This window comes from Microtus pennsylvanicus, chromosome 17 (assembly GCF_037038515.1).
Source record: "Microtus pennsylvanicus isolate mMicPen1 chromosome 17, mMicPen1.hap1, whole genome shotgun sequence".
In the NCBI taxonomy this organism is placed as follows: Eukaryota; Metazoa; Chordata; class Mammalia; order Rodentia; family Cricetidae; genus Microtus; species Microtus pennsylvanicus.
The window spans coordinates 17,937,258-17,954,596 of NC_134595.1; the positions used below are offsets into that span (position 1 = coordinate 17,937,258).

Consider the following 17,339-nt stretch of genomic DNA (forward strand, 5'->3'; position numbering starts at 1 on the left):
ATGTTTTAAAAATGAAAAACAGTAGTTATTGCTTTCCATATACCACAGAGTACACAGCATCTAACCATACCCTCCCCACATTAGCTCTGTTACCGCCTTACTCTTTGGTTTTGGAGTCCTTACTCATGACAGGTCAGAATGCTGCTGAGCAGAGAGTGCACAGTAAGTAAATATTTCCTGTGCTGAACCATGAGCATTTTCCACTATTCTCTTTATTCAAATGTAAAATTACCTTAAAAACTACCCAGAGGATCCTAATAAATTAAGGAGTGTCAAGCCGGACGGTGGTGGTGCATGCCTTTAATCCCAGCACTCGGGAGGCAGAGGCAGGTGGATCTCTGGGAGTTCGAGGCCAGCCTGGTCTACAAGAGCTAGTTCCGGGACAGGCACCAAAGCTACCGAGAAACCCTGTCTCGAAAAACCAAAAAAAAAAAAAAAATTAAGGAGTGTCGGCACAGATGTAGGGAAAAGTCTCTGGTTTCACAAAAAAGCTAAACCAAGAAAACTCAACATACAAAAAACTTTGTCATAGCCACTATAAAAACATAACCTTAGACAGCAGCACTGGGAGACGTGGCAGCCGTCCGAGTCACCTGAAACAGCGCAGCGCCTCCCCTGGAGCCTCCCTCTGCTCCCAGGATGCTCTCTGATTTCACTGATCCCTCGATCTGCTGCACAGCCTCTCTTCTGGACATGAGTTGGTTATCGCAGTCATGGAAAAATGCACTACTTCATCAACATTATCTGCCTGTGAGATTTTGGCAATCCACACTAAAGTCTGGTAAACAGCCACAGTTATCAGATTCTGCCAGAAGGCAAGCACAGCCTACAGCTCAAGAAGCGGCTGTGCCTGGCTGACCGATGGTTATTCATGAACACTTGAGCTTTGAGACCAGACAGTTTCTTCTATAAAAGCTATATTGGAGAAAAACTAGCTTTACCCAATATAATAAACTTCTGAAGTGCCATTTAAATGCAAAAGTAGGTAAATTTTTACTTATATTTTCTCAAATTCTACATTGTATCTCAAAATTCGGCTCTGCTCAGCCTGATTTGCCTTTTATACAGACGTATAGGATTGAATATGTGGCTGGCTCTTTCCAATTTAGCATTATGTCAAAAGAAAAGAATCACTTTCCTTGACTCCACACTCACACTCCTTAAAATAAACAGTTCTTCCAGCTTCTACTAAAGTCTACGCTCCAATCCATGGTTAACAACACGGATTCAATCTCCAACACTGCCTCAGTCTGCTGTGTTATCCCACAGGTCCTTTGCCATGTAAAGCAATAGCTGCCCACTCATCATCCTGTCTGATGTTAAAAGCAACACAACATTGAATAGAGCTAATGACAAAACATATCCCATAGCAACACGGGAGGGGTACCGAAGATAATCCATATGGGGGGGTCAGCCAAGGGCTAGGGCTGTGCCTCCAGGGCTGGGTGTCTGCTAGGTTCTCAGGAGGCCCTGCACTAGATCCCAACAAAGGAAGGGAAGAGGATAAAGGTGGGGTGTTACTCGGAAGTCCTAGGAACTAACCGATGGAGTCAATCCTCTGACATTCACTGGAAGCTTACTCTGGTCTAGCACTCTTCCAGTACTAGGGAGGCATGGATTCTAAGTCAAACACAGTTTTGGCCTTCTAAAACTTACACTGCACTTGAGGGAGAGAAAATAATTAGAATGCATGATGTCTATAAAGGTGCATATACATAACCATTAGAAGTTAACCATGGAGAAATAAGAAAAGGAGGAGGGAACACCCGATGAGAATACACTATTTATGCAAGACAGAGAAGGGCACTTGGATGAAGTGCTTCATGAGAAGCAGCTAAACTAAGAAAGAAGAGGCCATGGAAGCCCACTGGGTTTGCTGCTTTAAGATGACAAATACGGGTGATCAGACGGTCCTACTTACAACAGTACTTCCCCTGTCCTAGACTCCTCCATGGGCTCTGTGAGGCAATGCAGGTGAGGAGCAGACGGGAAGGCACCCAGTCAATAATAGCATTATTATGTGGTAAAACTCAAGCAATTCTCCCATTCTAGTTGTCTAGTTTCCCTGCACTTGTGAGTGCAAAGAATAAAGATTAAAACATACTTTACTTACTGTAGGCATTACAGTAATAAAATTATATTTTCATGAATAGGAGAAAAATACATGGAAAACAAAAATTGCACCTAAACAAAATAATGCTCTCTATATAGGCTAAAAATAAAGTCTAGAGAGATGAAAATTATGTATTTTCTATCTAATTTTATATGGCATATTATATGGTCAAATATATTAACTTCTTACACATTTTAAATCAAGAAATAGATTCAGTAATAAGAATACAAATAACTTCTCAAAGGAAGATATATGGTGATAACACAACCATAACAAAATCCATATCAATTTCTTCTCCACTCATAACTGAAAATTGTCTTTCATAACTCTGTATTACAATTATCTTTAAAAAAGAGTAACATGATACTGTGAACCAAGGGTATAGCAATGTTTACAATAAACAGATACTAATGTTCATATTTCAAATACTAGGCCTTTATATCAGCCTAATAGGTAGATAAGTTTTTAAGTTTTTACCTCATAAAACCATCATTTATAGCTCTTTAACCTTCTACAGCTTCCAGCATTCACTTACTTGCATAGCTAGTGCTAGAAAATTATGGGATAATCAACTCCACAGTATTATAGATCTGACAGAAAAATAATAATTGACCATGTAATAGTCTAGAGAATCTAATCCATTACCTAAGTTCATTTCGTGGAAATTTTTATGCAGTGAGGGATGTAATTTTATTTGAAATTCTATATCCCTACTCAGGTGCAGGTCTGCAAGCTAATTTCTATCATGGATTTGATCTCTATTGTGGACCTGACTGAGCCTACAGATTGTGCAAATATTTGGCTGGCTTGTGAAGCCAAGCATCAAGATATGTATGAACAGTTTATTTTGTATTAGCCTAACATGGGTAAATATGTGTTTTAAATTGAGGTTGATTCATAATAGGAGACACTGGGACTGAAGTTCACACTGCTAATTAAGAACACAAAACTCTTGTCATCTAACTGCAGAAGCTGGTGTAGAAGACGTTAAAGGTAACCTTGGGCTTGTGGCTTCTGGGAAGTCGGGTGGAAGGAGGGAAGAACGAACTGAAGTTAGGTGTGATGAGATGAATTTGAAGTAAATGTTGGGGGATACACTGCAGGGGCAATACTGCGTTAGAACTGTATTTACTTTTTTGGATGTATTAATGGTAAAGTCCTGAGACTGATCACTCTAAACAGACATTATTTTCCAGACTGACAAGGGGAAAACACAGTAACTTTAAAATTTTTCCAATTATAACAGCATTCTTGGGACTGTCACTTTGAATTAAAACTGCTCATATTCATATATACATATATATATACATATATATATATATATATATATATATATATATATATACATACATACATACACACACACACACACACACACATACATACATATAATGGAAAGGGCTCCTGCCATACCCAACCCCATTCCCCAATACTCCAAGTGCTGAGCGGCTCATGGGGGCCACTGTTGTTGTGGTCCAGGTGCCTCAAGTGCTGGCTGGAACATGCCGATATTTCTCATGCCCATTTCTATCTCACACGTCTCGGAGCACATCAAAGAACTGAGTGATAGATCTTAGGGGTCAAAATGACCTAAAGCAACCTTTGACCTGGCTGCCCGGGAAGGAATGGTTTCTGAGAAGAGCAGCATAGCTTCAAACTGTCCCAAACTTGCGCTGCATTGTAAATCTCATACTCTAACCTCAAATTTGGACTAAACTCCTAATTGCTAGACGTGTTCTTTCATGTGTTCATCTTCAAATCTTTCGCTAGAACCTTTCAAAGCACGAATCTTACATCTTTCAAGATGAATTGGAAAAGAAAGAAATGAGACCATTATGTATCCTAGCAAATATTGAGCAGAAAGGCTATTCATCTTAATAAAACTAAAGCAGGTCTGTATTCCAGCTATGCCAGGAGTTAGTGGTATTCACAGAAGTGATTTATGCTGACTTTAACACATAACTTAAAAACTTTCTTCACTGTGAAAAGCGCTAATGAGTATTCTTTAAAAACACACACACACACAAAAAAAAAAACAAACAAACAAAAAATGGAGTTCAACATACCTTAGGAATAGGATTGAGAAGAACCACCCCAGACTTCTTGGTGATGACTTGTTTTGTTGAGAAGTGGTGATCTATAAGCTGAGGGATATTTGAAAACCCAGTGCCCTCAAATCGATACAGATTCTAGAGGGAGAACAACAAAGCAGAATTATTAGGAAGCCATTGTTTCAGAAAAAAACATCACCTTTATCCATGAGTCAAGTTCTATTTAAGGAGAGCTGTCAGTATACAGCAACATAAACATATTTAACAATGCTCAACCACACACTTGTTAGATAGTAAAAATTAAAAATAGACAGAAAAATGAAACTCTAGTCCACTGCCAAATCTTTTGACAGAAAAATTTTCAAACTACATATAACTCACATCATTATTATAGTATAAAGAGAGGATAACAGAATTGCATTTTACTAAAATGGTGACTAAGCAAACAAGCAGTTCACTCAAGTTTAGACATATGGAAGATGTTAGCATGTTTCTCCATGTATGCTCCATTCAATAAACGTTCAGTACCAAAAATACTGTCCAAAGTTTGAGGGTGCCTGATACAACAATAAATAACTTAATACCTAAAATCATTTTTATTTGCTAATATCATAGGTTTTTCTAAGACAGGACTCCAATGTAGTATTGGCCAATAAATAAAGATTCAAACATCACTCACACAAGAAATGAAGATAAAGAAATAAAGAGTATCAGTGCCAATGCCTTAGAGATCAGCAGGCTCAGAGCTTAACACCATTTTAGAAGAATTATTTTGTTATCGGAAATGCATGTGCCATGTGAACACAGCCAGAACTGGCTAGATTTACAGGCAGTTGGGAGCCTAATTGAACTCTGTCCTCCACACCTTAATTCCAGCACTTAGGAGGCAGAGGCAGGCGGATCTCTGTGAGTTCGAGGCCAGCCTGGTCTACAAGAGCTAGGTCCAGGACAGGCTCCAAAGTTGTCCTGTCTCCAAAAAAAAAAAAAAAGGCATATTCTCTCTTAATGACTGAGCCAGGTAAGAACATTTTTCTCACACTCTGTCATGTGATTCCTGGATTTCCTCTTTAAGTAGACCAGTAGTTAGGTATAAGAATCGACAGCAGTAAATACAGAAGGAATGCAGTAGCTGCACTTTTCAATGCCAGACGACTGTGATGCAAAGTACTAGAAGCTTCTGTGTGCTTCTTCCTTGGGCTTAACTGAACACACAGGAAGTATGCAGATACAGATGTAAATAAGCATTTTAAGATAACTATTAAGAAATTGAACTTTCTAATCTCATAAAACCAGAAAGGAGAAGCAGGGGTGACTGCTACCGGCTGAGAAAGAGTGTGTGAGAAACAGCAGGAAGCTGGATAAAACAGACTAAACTCCCACGGAAAGGGAGTTAGTTCCCCAGCACAGAGCAGTCGGGAGATGAGCCTGTGGAATATCATGGAAGTGCAGCATGCACTAACGACACCAAGCCCAACAACATTCCCGACAAATAAACGATTTCTACATCTTCCTCTTTCAATTTACTCTTAACACAGCAACTAGGGCATGTTGTCCCTAAGGATCTCTCCTTTGCTTTGCTTAAAAGTCTCTCTTCCCTCCACATAAGGACAAAGACGGATGCTAATCTGAGCTCACCACTGTCTCTCTACTTATCTCTCCTTGGATCATTAGTCTCCAGGCCCTGTAATTACCTTCTTGCTCTAAAATATGATATGCACTCCTTCCTCAGAGTGGTTTGCTACATGAATTAATTTATAAGACAGTCAGCCCCACAGGTAATATCTCCTTTACTGGCTTCTCTGCCAGGCTTTCATCAAATTATCTTTTCTGTGACGCTAACTCTGGCCACCTACACAATATACAATCTCCACTTTCACCTCCTAGTTTATCACCTTCTTTTCCTTATTGACATTTTCTCCTTAGAATGTATGACTATAATTCTTTGACCCTATCATCACATATATTTTATTTACTCTTAAAGGTATGTGCATACCCACAAAGAACAGAAGAGGGTGCTGGATTCCCACAAGCTGCAGTTACAGGTGGTTGTGAGACATTTAGCACAGATGCTGGGGGACTCCAACTAGGGTCCTCTGGGCTATCCCTCCAGCCCCAGTTTAACATACGTTTTTTATTATCTGTTTCCCTTCTAGAACGCAGGGATATTAGGCAACAAATTTGTTCACCTTCTGCTCAGTGTGATAGCCCTATGCTCCATATATGGCGTGACGTGTAGAAATAAATATATAGGAATGACATGAATGACTGCGTGTTGTAAAGGAGACAAAGTAGATAGCTTACAAACAAAAGAAAGTTCACACACTCATGAGCATTAGATATCAAAGTAAAATGTTTAATAATAAGTACTAAATTGAAGCCCATACAGAATGAAACTTCAAATCTACCATGATATATAAACTTCAGAGTAGTTATTGCCCTATCCTAATGATGGCTGCATGATTACTATATAATGGGAAAAAAATCCACTATACAGGATAAGTCACAAATTCAGAATTGTTGTGCAAAAAACATGTTGGCTTTTTATTGCACATGAAGACTCACAGCATGAATTTAAAACGTGGCTTAGAGCCTGGAGACTGCAATAATAAAGCTAAGTAATGCAGAGATATAATCACCTCAAAATGAACTTGATCAATATCTAATCTCTTTCCATTTCCTAATTTAAAAACACATGCTATTGGCCAAAGCTTTCTCCATATCTGAACTACAATGTGATACTTTCATTCACGGCTATGTCTGGAAACAGGGTACTCAGGAAGCAGCAAAGCCATCACTTGAAACTTTGCTCATTTCGTTATGGTTAGCACATAAAAAGTCTTCTATTTTGACATATATAAGGCATTGTTGTCAATTATGTTCTACCAACTATGCCATGAAAACCAGGACTTATTCCTATTTCAAATAATAACTCTGGACCACTGGACCTGTTGATGGACCGCTCCTCCTACTCTTCCCAACTTCTGTAGTGACCACTCAACGCTGGGCCCCCACACAGCTAGCGTCTTCCACTTGGATTCTTTCTCACGACAACATGATCCCAGCACACCCGTACTGTGAGCTATGACCGGATTTCAAACTTTTTGTGGCTGAACAGTATGCTGTGGTGCACACTCAACACCACCTTTTCTTTACCCAGCTATGGGACATTTAGGGTGACACTGACTATTCTGAATAGTGTAGGGGAAACAATGGAAATAGATCTTTTTAACATGTTCACCTCAACTAGCCATGTGATCCAAGGAAGAGGGCTTCTGGATCATGTCATTCTGTGCTCAGATTTTTGAGGAAGCTTCACAATGACCTTTATAACAGCTATGCTAATTAACATTTCAAACACATAAAGACCTCTTTTTTCCCCTTCATTTCCTCACAGTTTTTACTCTTAGTTTGTCTTCTGAAAACAGACATTTTCACAAGAACAACATGCTGTCTTGGTGGTTTTAATTTATATGATTACATATGTTGAACATCTTCCATGAATGACTGTTGCCATTTGTACTTCCTCTTCTAAGACAGAAATGTCACTGTGAAAGGGTGTTCACACCCTTGGACAAGGAACTACAGACAATAGGTGACGGTTGAGAGGGAGACCAGCCTCTCCCGGGGACGAGCCCTCTAGATGGCTGTCCAATACAAAGTGGTCAGGCCCAAACCACACACACATAAACAACAAGAAGACTTGGCAAGCTGTATTTATAGATTGCATACACAAGTGTATGTATGCATGAGTGCATGCATTTATCAGTTTGAGAAAGGAGGGAACATAGAAGGAGATGGAGAGAAAAGACTTGGGAGGGTCTGGAGGAAAGAAGGGGAAGGGAGAAAGTGATATAATTATATTCTCAATAAATTTTGTGAAAAATAGAAAATTGCTTAAAAGGCTATTCAGACCTTTCTTCTTTTTAAATTGGTTTATTCGGTTTTGTGCTATTGGCGTACTTGAATTCCTTACACATTGTGGGAATAACCTCTTCAGCTGTATAGTTTGAACATGCTCTCTTGATTCTCTTAATCTGCCTCTTTACTCTGTTGATGGCTTCCTTTTCGTGCAGAAGTTTTGCTAGTTTGACATAAACACAGCAAACAATCTTTTTGTAGTCTGTATTTGGGGACATATCAAAACACCACTTCCCAGGCCAGTATCTTAAAGCATTTCTCCTGTTTTCTTCTAGCAGCTTCAGAAGTTATGATTTTATGTATAAGCTTTAATAGATTTGATATTTGTTACTGTAAGAAAGAGCAGTTTCATTCTTATACATATGGGCATCTAATGTTCCCAACACCACTTACCTAACAGAGCCATGGTGTATACTTGACCCCAACAGAAATCAGCTGGTCACAATGTGTGGGTTGGTTTCTGCCTCTCTATTCTGCTCACTGGAATATAGTTTTGTTTTGTTTCAAGACAGGGTTTCTCTGTAGCTTCTTGGAGCCTGTCCTGGAACTCGCTCTGTAGACTAGGCTGGTCTCGAACTCACAGAGATCTGCCTGCCTCTGCCTCCCAAGTGCTGGGATTAAAAGTATGTACCACTACTGTCCAGCTGGTTCTTTCTGTTTTTAATGTCACTTTGATGACTACAACTTAAACGTACATTTTTAGGTCTGGTTATGTGATGCCCCAGCTTCTTTTTGCTCAAGACTGTTTTGGCTATCCAGGTTTATCTATAGTCTCTTATGAACTTTGAGATTATTTATCATAATTCTTTGCTGATAAGTCTGTATATCACATGGGGACATTTTAGTCATACTGATCTCCTTATGCATACAGGATATCTGTGTATATATCTGTATGATTTTCAGGATCCTTCATCCATGTTTTAAATTTTTCTTTTCCTTTCACTTGTCTGTTAAATTTGTGGTGAGTGCTTATGGTTGTTCAAAACGGAACTGTCATTTTCACTTTTGGGGGGATAGGTAGGTTTTCTCAGCATATAGAAATATGATCATCACTGAGACTTTCAGCTAAGATCAAGTGCATGCAGAAATACAAATGTGTTTGGGGTGCTGATTTGGATACTAAATTTTATAGAACTTATTAGTTCCAACAGGGTTTTTTTTTTTAATGTCTTTTAGAAATCTCTACACATGAAATCAGGTCATCTTTTAACAAGGGCAAATTGCTTTTTTTCTTTGTTATTCTGAATTTCCTTTATTTCTTTTTCTCTTGCCAATTGTTCTGGCAAGGGCTTTCCATCCTATGTTGACAAAAGGCAATGACAATGGGCAACCTTGTCTTTTCCAGAAGTTAGAAGGAAGCTCTCCATGACTTCTCCACTCGGTATGGCATTAGCTGTGGGTTTGCCATAATCACCTTCCCTGGGCTGCAGTTATTCTTTCCTCCCTGAACTGTGTAGGGTATTCTACCATGGATCAATTTTGAATTTTGTAAAATGCTTTTAGTGTCTACTTAAATTTCGCTCCCTATGTTTTTGCATTTGGCTCTGTTAATACATCAGCTATTTTACACTAAAGCATTCCTGCATCATTTGATCACAGCGAATGATCTTTTCCAATGTGCCATGAAATGCAGCTTGCCAGCATTTTACTTAACATTTTATGTCTATGTTCATACGTGGTATTGGTCTATAAATTTATTCTGAGATTGTTTCTTATCTAGTATAGGCATGTGTAAGTTTTTAAGGATTCTTTTTCAATTTTTTAAATACTCTGGGAAAACTGGCACTAGTCTTTTAAATATTGGTAGATTTTATAGGAATGCCTCAAGTGTTGGGTTTTTCTTTGATTAATTTGAAAAAGTGATTCAATGGCAATTTTACTAATAAATTTTTATTGTCATTTTAGTAAATATAATCATTTATTACTGATTCAATCTCAGGGCTCATAAAGGCTGAGACAGAAAAATCCCACGTTCATGGCTAGCCACGGTTACACAGTAAGACTCTGATTCAAACAACTGGGGGGGGGGATATGCATTATTCAAATTTGGTAACCTACATAGCACAGAATTTTCTGGTCTTCTAGATTTTCTTTTTATTCACGTATGGGGGAAGGGCATGGGTCTGTGTGAGGCAGAGAACAATTTTCAGGACTCAGTTTTCTTTCCACCACGTGAGTCCAACAGGCTTGGTGGCAAGTGCCTTTACCAGCTGAGCAATCTCACCAGCACTGATATTTTCCCTGTTGTTATACTTGTTCACAGTCCTTTCAAATGATCCTGTGTTTGTTGGTAATGTCGGCTGCAATGCCTTACACTCATTTCTGACACCGAGTACTGTTCTTCACTTAGCTAAAGGCTTTTTAAGTCTATCTTTTCCAAAAGCCAACATATTCCATTTGTCCTTGCATTTCCCAAGTATTCTATTTATCCCTGCTCCGATGTTTAACATTGCCTTGTACTGATTTGGTTCTTGGTTTTCTTTAGGAAGCACCAAAGGTCTCCAGCTAAAGTCTTGCTGCTGTTTTATGAATGTTTGTTGGTGCTGGTTGCTAAGAATTTCCCTTTGACAATGGTGTTTGCCATAGTCTGTAAGTTTTAGTGTAATGTATTTCCATTTGCCTCAAGAATCTTATACTTCTCATTTAATGTCTTCAGTGGCTTGTTTCCTCAAGACAGTGTCTGACTTCCAAGTATCTAATGCTGCTTCTAGAGTGTCCCCCATTGATGACTTCTAGATTTACACCAAAGTTCTCAGAAAGGAACTTTAAATTTTTTTAAAAATTGTTAAGATATTTTTCGTAGCTCAACATGTGACTTGTTCCAGAAAATGCTCAGGGTGCAGTTTAGACAATGGCTGTTAGATGTACTGCTCTAAAGTGTCTTAGGTTCATTGTGTCTGAACATGGGCTGACTCCAGTTTTCCTTTGCTGATTATCTAGTTAGATGATGTGGTCACTGATGAAGGCTGGGTATTGAATTCTGCCATTATTATATTACAGTCTATCTTTCCCTTAAGATTTATTAGTACCTCTTTTACATATTTATCTAACTACTAAATTTCATATGTTAAATACCACCTCTAATTTTGTGTTACTTTTATGTTGTTGCTGACTCATATGCTTAGTCCTAACATAATACTCAATAAATATTTCCTGAAAGAATGAACAAGAGAATAAACAATGCCATTATAGGAAGACTTTCAAAGTTTTATTTTAAAATAAATTTCATTTTAATTTTATTTATCATTGCCTGTCAATCTAAATTTCATGGCTCAGTCAACCCTAAGTTCAAACTGATATGTATGTAAGCTACTAAGTCCTTAAAATCCTACAGGTTCTGTTTATGTCATGGCTTAATCTTTCTATATTAACTAATATCACTCTTGTGCTGCAACAGAAACTCAAGCACTGTCAACAGGCATTTTCAAATGCAATTAATTTGAAATGATGGAGTGAAATACAATAAAAACAAGCAACAATTCTTCCATTTGCAAAAAATAGCCACTATAAATTTCTCAATCAGTAAAAGCAAAAATGTCAAAATTACTATTCATCTATTGAGTGCTTAATAAAGACAACATAACAGGGCATGGTTTGACAGTGGTTTGGCAAAACTTGGAGCCTACAAGATTGCACAATGCATAAATGCATTTGTTGCAAAGGTCTGGAGATCTGAGTCTGAGTCCCCAGAACCCACAGGTAGAAGGAAAGAAGTAACATCTGAGAGCTCTCATCTGACCTCCACATATGTGCATAGCAGCACCAGCCTTCCCCCCAACATGATACACACACAATAATCATAAACAACTTCTTAAAAGAAAGCAGTTTAGCAATTCTAAATGCTCAAAAAGTAAATTAGTTTTAGAATAACGTGAATATGTCATTTATATTTCTTTATAATTTTCTATTTATTGTTTATTAATATCAAATGGTATTATAAAAAACTGAAAAAGATCAATAATAAAAAAGTATTTCACTCAATAAAATATATCATAGTTTGAAACTAGCTACAGAAGTGCCTTCAAAAGTACACATTTCATAATCCTGTGTTTTACTATAGGAAGAAAAATACATGGTATTTACATTAATTTTATTTTTAATTTAAAATACGTTACTACTCAAATTCAACCTCCTATATATTTACATTTAAATTTAATTTTATTAACTTTTAAATATGATATTTTCTCATTATGATTTAAGATTTTAATCCATTTTAGAGCATCATATTTATGGATCTAAGAAGAAATTCCAATGTTAAACTTATAGTGTGGCAAGCATTTCTTATAGAGCATCCATCAGTACATTTCACGTATACCACAGTGGATTCCATCAGTAGATACCCAGGAAGTAGACCGGGAACGTACATCAACAAACTGGATGATGAAGTGCCTCCTCTGGCCATCTGAGTACACGGAAAGGACATATTCACCAGGTTTCCCATGGCTCTCGCGTACCAGGAAGTCTCCTTGCTGCCTCAGAAGCTCTTGGGCTTCTATCCTAGGGATTGCACCATGGTACCAGTCATGTTCCGCCAGGGGCTTCTCACTCATAGAGATCATGTCAGAGAGCTGAACAAATGTTTTAAAAACCAAGTTAGAAAAAAAAATTGTCCTAATAAAATTCACTGCAAGTAAAAATACTTATTACATATGATCTGATTTCATCAGTCAATTAAAAATTAAATGATAACACTTACTAAGGAAAATATCCTCTGAAGTACGAGGACCGAAGTCTAGCACAAAAACATGTCCTTCAATACTTTCTCTCCATCATGCACTGGAACATTAGTTTAAGGTTTGCAGTCCTACCCTTATTCCCCTTATCATAAAATCAATCTATTAAACAATATTTATCAATCAGAAAAATTAGGAAGTATATTCATAAAAATTTATAACAAACACATTAAACCTGCTTTTTCACTGAATTACTTAACTCTGGACTACTCAGGCTATGCACTGTACATAATGGTAGGCAGGAATGGGTCTCGGCTCAACCTCGAGCTGCCTGGCTAAGTACTCTCTCTCGCTCCTCCACCTTACTTCTGTTAAGCCACTACTCTGTCACAAGGTTGGCCTTGGTTTTGCAAAGCTATGCAGATAAATCCCTGGGGAAAGAAAATGAGCAGGATATAACACAACACAAGTGGAAATGATTGTAAGTCATGAAACAGAAGAAAAGCAAGTCACCTACTGTTTGAGGAGGTTACATGCTCATAATAAAGAGCAGAAATAAGCAAGGGCTAGCTATGATGCTGTGAAATTCCAGAAATTAGTGGTGATGAAATTAAACATGCTATGGTCACAATTTCTCTTGTATTCTAGTCATTCACAAGAACTAAACTGCCTTGTACTATTGGAGTATTTCATGGGTAAGGTATAACATTTTACACCAATTATTATGGTTCTCAGAATACAGTATTAAAGATCCCCATGAAAACATACCATAAGTTTGAAAAAATCAGGATCAATAATAAAATTACGGTTTGGATATAAAATGTCCTCCAAAAGCCCTGTGTTGAAGACTTTGTTGATGTCAGATGTCCTTCTGTATATGTGTTGCTTTTATTGGTTGATGAATAAAGTTGCTGCAGCCAATAGCTTAGCAGAGCAAAGTCAGCAAGAAATTTGAACAGAGATATATAGAAAGAGTAGGCAGAGTCAGAGAGACACCATGTAACCGCCAAAGGTGTATCATGCTGTCACCGGTAAGCCATGCCACTTAGCATTTTAAGAAAAGCTCCTGGTTAGAAAGTGGTTACAGATATGCAACAAAGACAGATTCAGACAAAAATAAACCTCTGAATGAGTCACAGTGTGTTTAAAAAAATGCACGTACGTTTGAGAGAGAGGAAAAGGAGTACAGACAGAAAGAGAAGTACAGACAGTTAAAGATTAAAGGAGCAAAGATAATAAAATAAATATTAAAAAGTAATAGAGTAAAGACAAATAAGTCATGTAAAGATGGAAAATACACAGAGTCTGGATTACGCATTTTACTGTGTTTTCTTTGAATTTTTTGACTGCAGAGAGACATTTGATTCTAGGGGCTGCTAAACTAAACCAACATAAAGATGTCTTGACTTCAAAATTTGAGTCTAAGGATGTTAATTTGGAAAAGAGATTCTGCTTTTGTTTCCATAGAAGATGAGAACCTGTGGATTCCTTCCAGACTAATGTGGTTTGATGAAACCAGACTCTCCCCCAAAATGTTTTTGCGAGCCCTAAAAATACTTCACCCAACAAACAGTAGGAAGTAGTTTGGAGAAAACTATGCCCAAATTCCAAAAATGATTGTTTATAAATGTTTATTTTCATTTAAATGGGGTTGGTTATAAGTGACTAATGGTCACAGTCAATCTCTAAAAGACGGGGGGATATGATATACAGAGATGAAATACTTTATATTGGTAGAGATTTTTGTTCTATTGATACAAACTTACAGTTGATTTTGTTACACTGTGTATATGTATTTCTGCTCTTGTTTATGGTATTGTGTTCATGCAGCTCATTTAAAAATGTAATGTATAATTAAAAATTACAGATTAATAGTCATTTATAATAGTCAAATTTATAGTCATGTTAATTAGGCCTTCTAGATATTTCAGTTACATAAATAATCTTCAACACTTCAAAGACCTACAGAAAATGACATTTAAAGGTTTTAAGAACTTAGACTTTTCTCAACAGTGAAACATGTCTGCTTCTGGCAGCACCAATAACTTCAAGAGGAAGATGGGCATCAAAGAGGCTCCTTATGGAGTTTGATAGCCATTTGGGCAAGAAACTGCTTTTGCCTGGACTACTTGATGGTATGCTATATAAACTGGACATGTAGGACCCACAGAAAAATGACTGCTAAACTTTCCAAAAGATGGGATGGCCCTTCAGGGTTCCTGCTTCAAAGAAGAAACTGCCAGACATTATGCAGGACACAGAAAAAAGCAACTGATGAACTTTGCCAGTACAAGACAGAACAGATCTTAAATTTCCTGCTTCATGGAAAAGTCTGCCAGATGCTATGGGCCTGAAGGCTGAATATGGATGCCCCAACATTACAGAAGAGCTTTGGGTGACTGTCCAGACAACAAGAGGTCTCTGTCATTTCTAAAAGTTTAGAAGTTGCTTACAATGCATTTCCTGTTTAATTAAGTAATAGTATATCCTTCTCGGGTCTTTGATAGAGTTGAAGACAAATAGTTATAGTTTTCCTTATTCACGATAAAAGATAAATTAAACATAAAACTTTAGACTCACAAAGATAGGATAGATGATAGAATATTTTCCTTAATTTGCCAAATAGTAAATGGGTTAAATATTGTAACTATAATTCCTGCTTGATAACTGTTTTGTATAATTTTACTATGTTAAAGTTAAAACCTTCCTTTTCAACTAGACAGAAAAAGGAGAGATGATGTGGGATATCCTTCTGTATATGTATTGCTTTATTGGTTGATGAATAAACCCAATTCAGCCAATGGCTTAGCAGAGTAAAGTCAGGCGGAAAATCTATACAGAGATATAGAAAGAGAGTAGGCAGAGTCAGAGAGATGCCATGTAACTGCCAAAGGAGTAACATGCTGTCACTAGTAAGCCACAGCCTCATTTCAATACACAGATTAATAGAAATAGGTTAATTTAAGATGTAACAGCTAGCTAGGAATATGCCTAAGCTATTGGCCAAAGTGTTACAATTAATACAGCTTCTGTGTGATTATTTAAGTCTGGGCATCTGGAAACCAATAAGCAGTCTCTGCTTACACTTTTTAATAGGCTCATGGTGAGTGGAGCCAAAGGAAAGAAGATAGACCGTGTGGTGGCATATCCTTGGAAAGGACCCACACACAGACTCCTTCATGGCTGGTAAACTCTGAGCATGTACTTCCTCCAAGAGCTGAAATGAGCCTCTCCCCCTCAGAGTCATTTATCTCACGTACTTTGTACCAGAAAAGGAAAGCTGAGTAAAAGATAAGTAAAAGGTAAGCATACAAACACCCACATAAAAGGATTTATAGGCTGATATTATGAACTTTATGATAACTAGGCAGTAAATGAAAACTAGTTCTGAAGATAGCTTTCACTAATCTGTACCACTGAAGAGGGCTAAAATACCATTACCCAAAATTCATCTTACTGGTGGCAAAAAGAAAATGTCCCAATCCAATAGGCCTCAAGCATATTTTACATTATGGTGATTGTTCTTCCATTTATGACACTTAAATTTTAAAAATATGTACATGATGTGACAATTTTTCGTAAGTATAGAAGGCCTTTTTACTTTTAGTGCCAACAACAATAAAAATAATAATATACAACAAACGAACCACGGGTGATCAAGTAGAGGGCACTACATTTAAAAATGAGTGTGAAATCTGTCCAAAGCACTTTGTGAACTGATACCAAGAGCTGATCCTTTCTAAAGAAGGTAATTAGAAAAACTGGATCTTTGTTTTCCATATTTATCACAATATATTTAATATAGTAAATCCAAGTTTGTTTGTTTGTTTGTTTATACTATAGTAGGAAACTATTTCTAAGTCTTTCCAACAGCAAAAGTGCCCAAAGATGAGGAATCCATATGATGTCATTCTCAGGGTCTTCCTGATGGAACAGTGGCAGAAGCAAGGATGCCACAGTCTGTTATCTCTCCCTCGTCAGTCGACTGCCCAGAAAAGCTGGGAGAGTATGGAGAATTCAGTAACTCTGAACGGATATGAGGTTCAACTAACATCAAAAAAGTTACTGATAGATTTGAAGATGAAATATGTTTGGCAGGGAAGGGGAATCATCTTGAGAGAATAACTCAGTTTTGTGCTTTGTATTCGGTGCTTAAGAAAACAGATTTATTTATAAAACGTGCCCCAGAATCAGTGACAGCACATTGTCACTAGCAGTCACTGGCAGTGTCACGGCACACACTTCAGCTAAAGTGTACGGAGATCACTGCAGTGATCACCATGTAGCCATACTTCAGCAGAATACAAGACGGTGACACTTCTGAACTAACACATGGAAGAACAGATGTGGGTTCAGACAAAAAAATTATACAAAATTAATTCCAATAAGCCCTTCTTGAAATTTATATATAATACAAGTAATTCAAAACTTGCGACTCAGAGAATAACTTTGATGTTCCTGAATATGACCACGCAGAAGAAATTAGCATATGGCTATACTAACATGAAACATTTATATTTCCTTGTTATTTTCTTTTTAACACTTTAAAAATGAAAACAGTAAATTAAGACCTTAAGAATAATA

The 17,339-nt window shown here is 37.3% G+C and overlaps 1 protein-coding gene across 3 annotated transcripts in view; it reads right to left on the reverse strand.

Annotated features, from left to right (window-relative positions):
* The window catches only part of Fer (FER tyrosine kinase), a 328,203-nt gene that overhangs the window by 166,372 nt on the left and 144,492 nt on the right, over positions 1–17,339 (reverse strand). For all 3 annotated transcript variants that reach the window (XM_075952223.1, XM_075952224.1, XM_075952225.1), the window contains 2 exons: positions 12,447–12,650; positions 4,180–4,302 (listed from right to left, as the gene is read on the reverse strand). In XM_075952223.1, the coding sequence (XP_075808338.1) occupies positions 4,180–4,302; positions 12,447–12,650 (327 nt within the window). The remainder of the gene's footprint in view (positions 1–4,179; positions 4,303–12,446; positions 12,651–17,339) is intronic.